Raw genomic sequence first — 1,160 nt, forward strand, 5'->3', positions numbered from 1 at the left:
GCCCTCCAAGAACTGGTAAGCCTCTTGGGATGACGCCAAGGAGGCATTTGCCTTCTCTAGGGCCTCGGTGGTCACTTTCTGGTGCTCATTGGAGACCTCCACCTTCTTTGTCAGGGAGGCAACCTCGCACCGTGACTCGTACACTTCCTTTTTCAAGACCTCAATCTGAGCCAAGACAGACTCAAGTTTGGCCAATTCTTCAACTTTCTGGGCCTTGGCTTCTTCCGCCTCGGACTTAGCTGCTTTCAACTCCTCTGCGAGGGAGGCCGCCTTTTCTTTCGAAGACTAGGTCCTTGTCTGAAAATCACTCAGGGCCTCCCTGCGTTCAAGTGCGAGGCTAAATGTTCTGACGCTTTGGCTCACCAAAGCCCTCGTCAGGTCGGTGGCATCGCAGGAGGAGGCATGCAGCTGCCACCTGTTCGTCCAGCACCGGTAAAAGCTTTCTGTGGCGCTCCGGACCTCCTGAGGAAGAGTCTCTACTAAGGTTGGGGCTAAGGTCTCCTCCTTTCCAGCTAGGAAGCTTGGAGACTTCTCCTTCTCTCGAACAGGCTTCTGTTTTGCTGCCTCCTCCTTAGCAACCTCAGCAGCTTTCCTTGCAGCCTCGGCCTCTCTGACCATCTCTATTTTGATGGCTTTGGAGGCGGATGCGAGCAGCTTCGGCTCCCCTGTTGATTTAGCCTCGTGGGATACTGAGGTCTCAAATTTCCCTGACGAGCTGGTGACGTGCACCAGCTTCCTCCTCTTCGCCTCCTCAGGAACTTTTTCCTTACCCCGAGGCTCCTTAGGCTTCTCCTGCGTCTGGGGAGTTCCCTCTTTCGAAGCCCTTGGGGTGCTGTCCTTGAACAGGCGTTCCACCCTACCTCGGACCTCCTTGGCCCCATTGGACGCCGGTTTCAGGGGCCTCGACTTGACAGTAGATGTGGCCTTCAGAATAGAAGCCATGTCCGGAGCTGGGTATTCCCTCCTTTTGAATTTATCTGCATAGCACGTCAGGTTAGCACATCAATATCAAAACAAAAGAACAAGAAAATTTACAACTGTGGGAGCTTCTTATCTCTGGAAGCCATCAGTCCAAAATCCAGGAAGTAGCGACTCCTGTTGATTAGGTGGTCAAAGTGGCGGAGCTTCAGAGGCCCTTGTAGATGTCCTCTATCACCTCG

The 1,160-nt window shown here is 53.4% G+C and overlaps 1 protein-coding gene across 1 annotated transcript; it reads right to left on the reverse strand.

The window, feature by feature from the left end:
- Nucleotides 1-13: 13 nt before the first annotated feature.
- LOC111386551 (muscle M-line assembly protein unc-89-like) lies at nucleotides 14-977 on the reverse strand (the record flags this gene model as incomplete). Its single annotated transcript, XM_023011012.1, has 2 exons — nucleotides 14-270; nucleotides 364-977. Coding segments are annotated over 2 exons (871 nt in total), but the record flags the coding sequence as incomplete, so codon positions are not given.
- Nucleotides 978-1,160: the final 183 nt, after the last annotated feature.

This window comes from Olea europaea, unplaced genomic scaffold, assembly GCF_002742605.1.
Source record: "Olea europaea var. sylvestris unplaced genomic scaffold, O_europaea_v1 scaffold36157, whole genome shotgun sequence".
In the NCBI taxonomy this organism is placed as follows: domain Eukaryota; kingdom Viridiplantae; phylum Streptophyta; class Magnoliopsida; order Lamiales; family Oleaceae; genus Olea; species Olea europaea.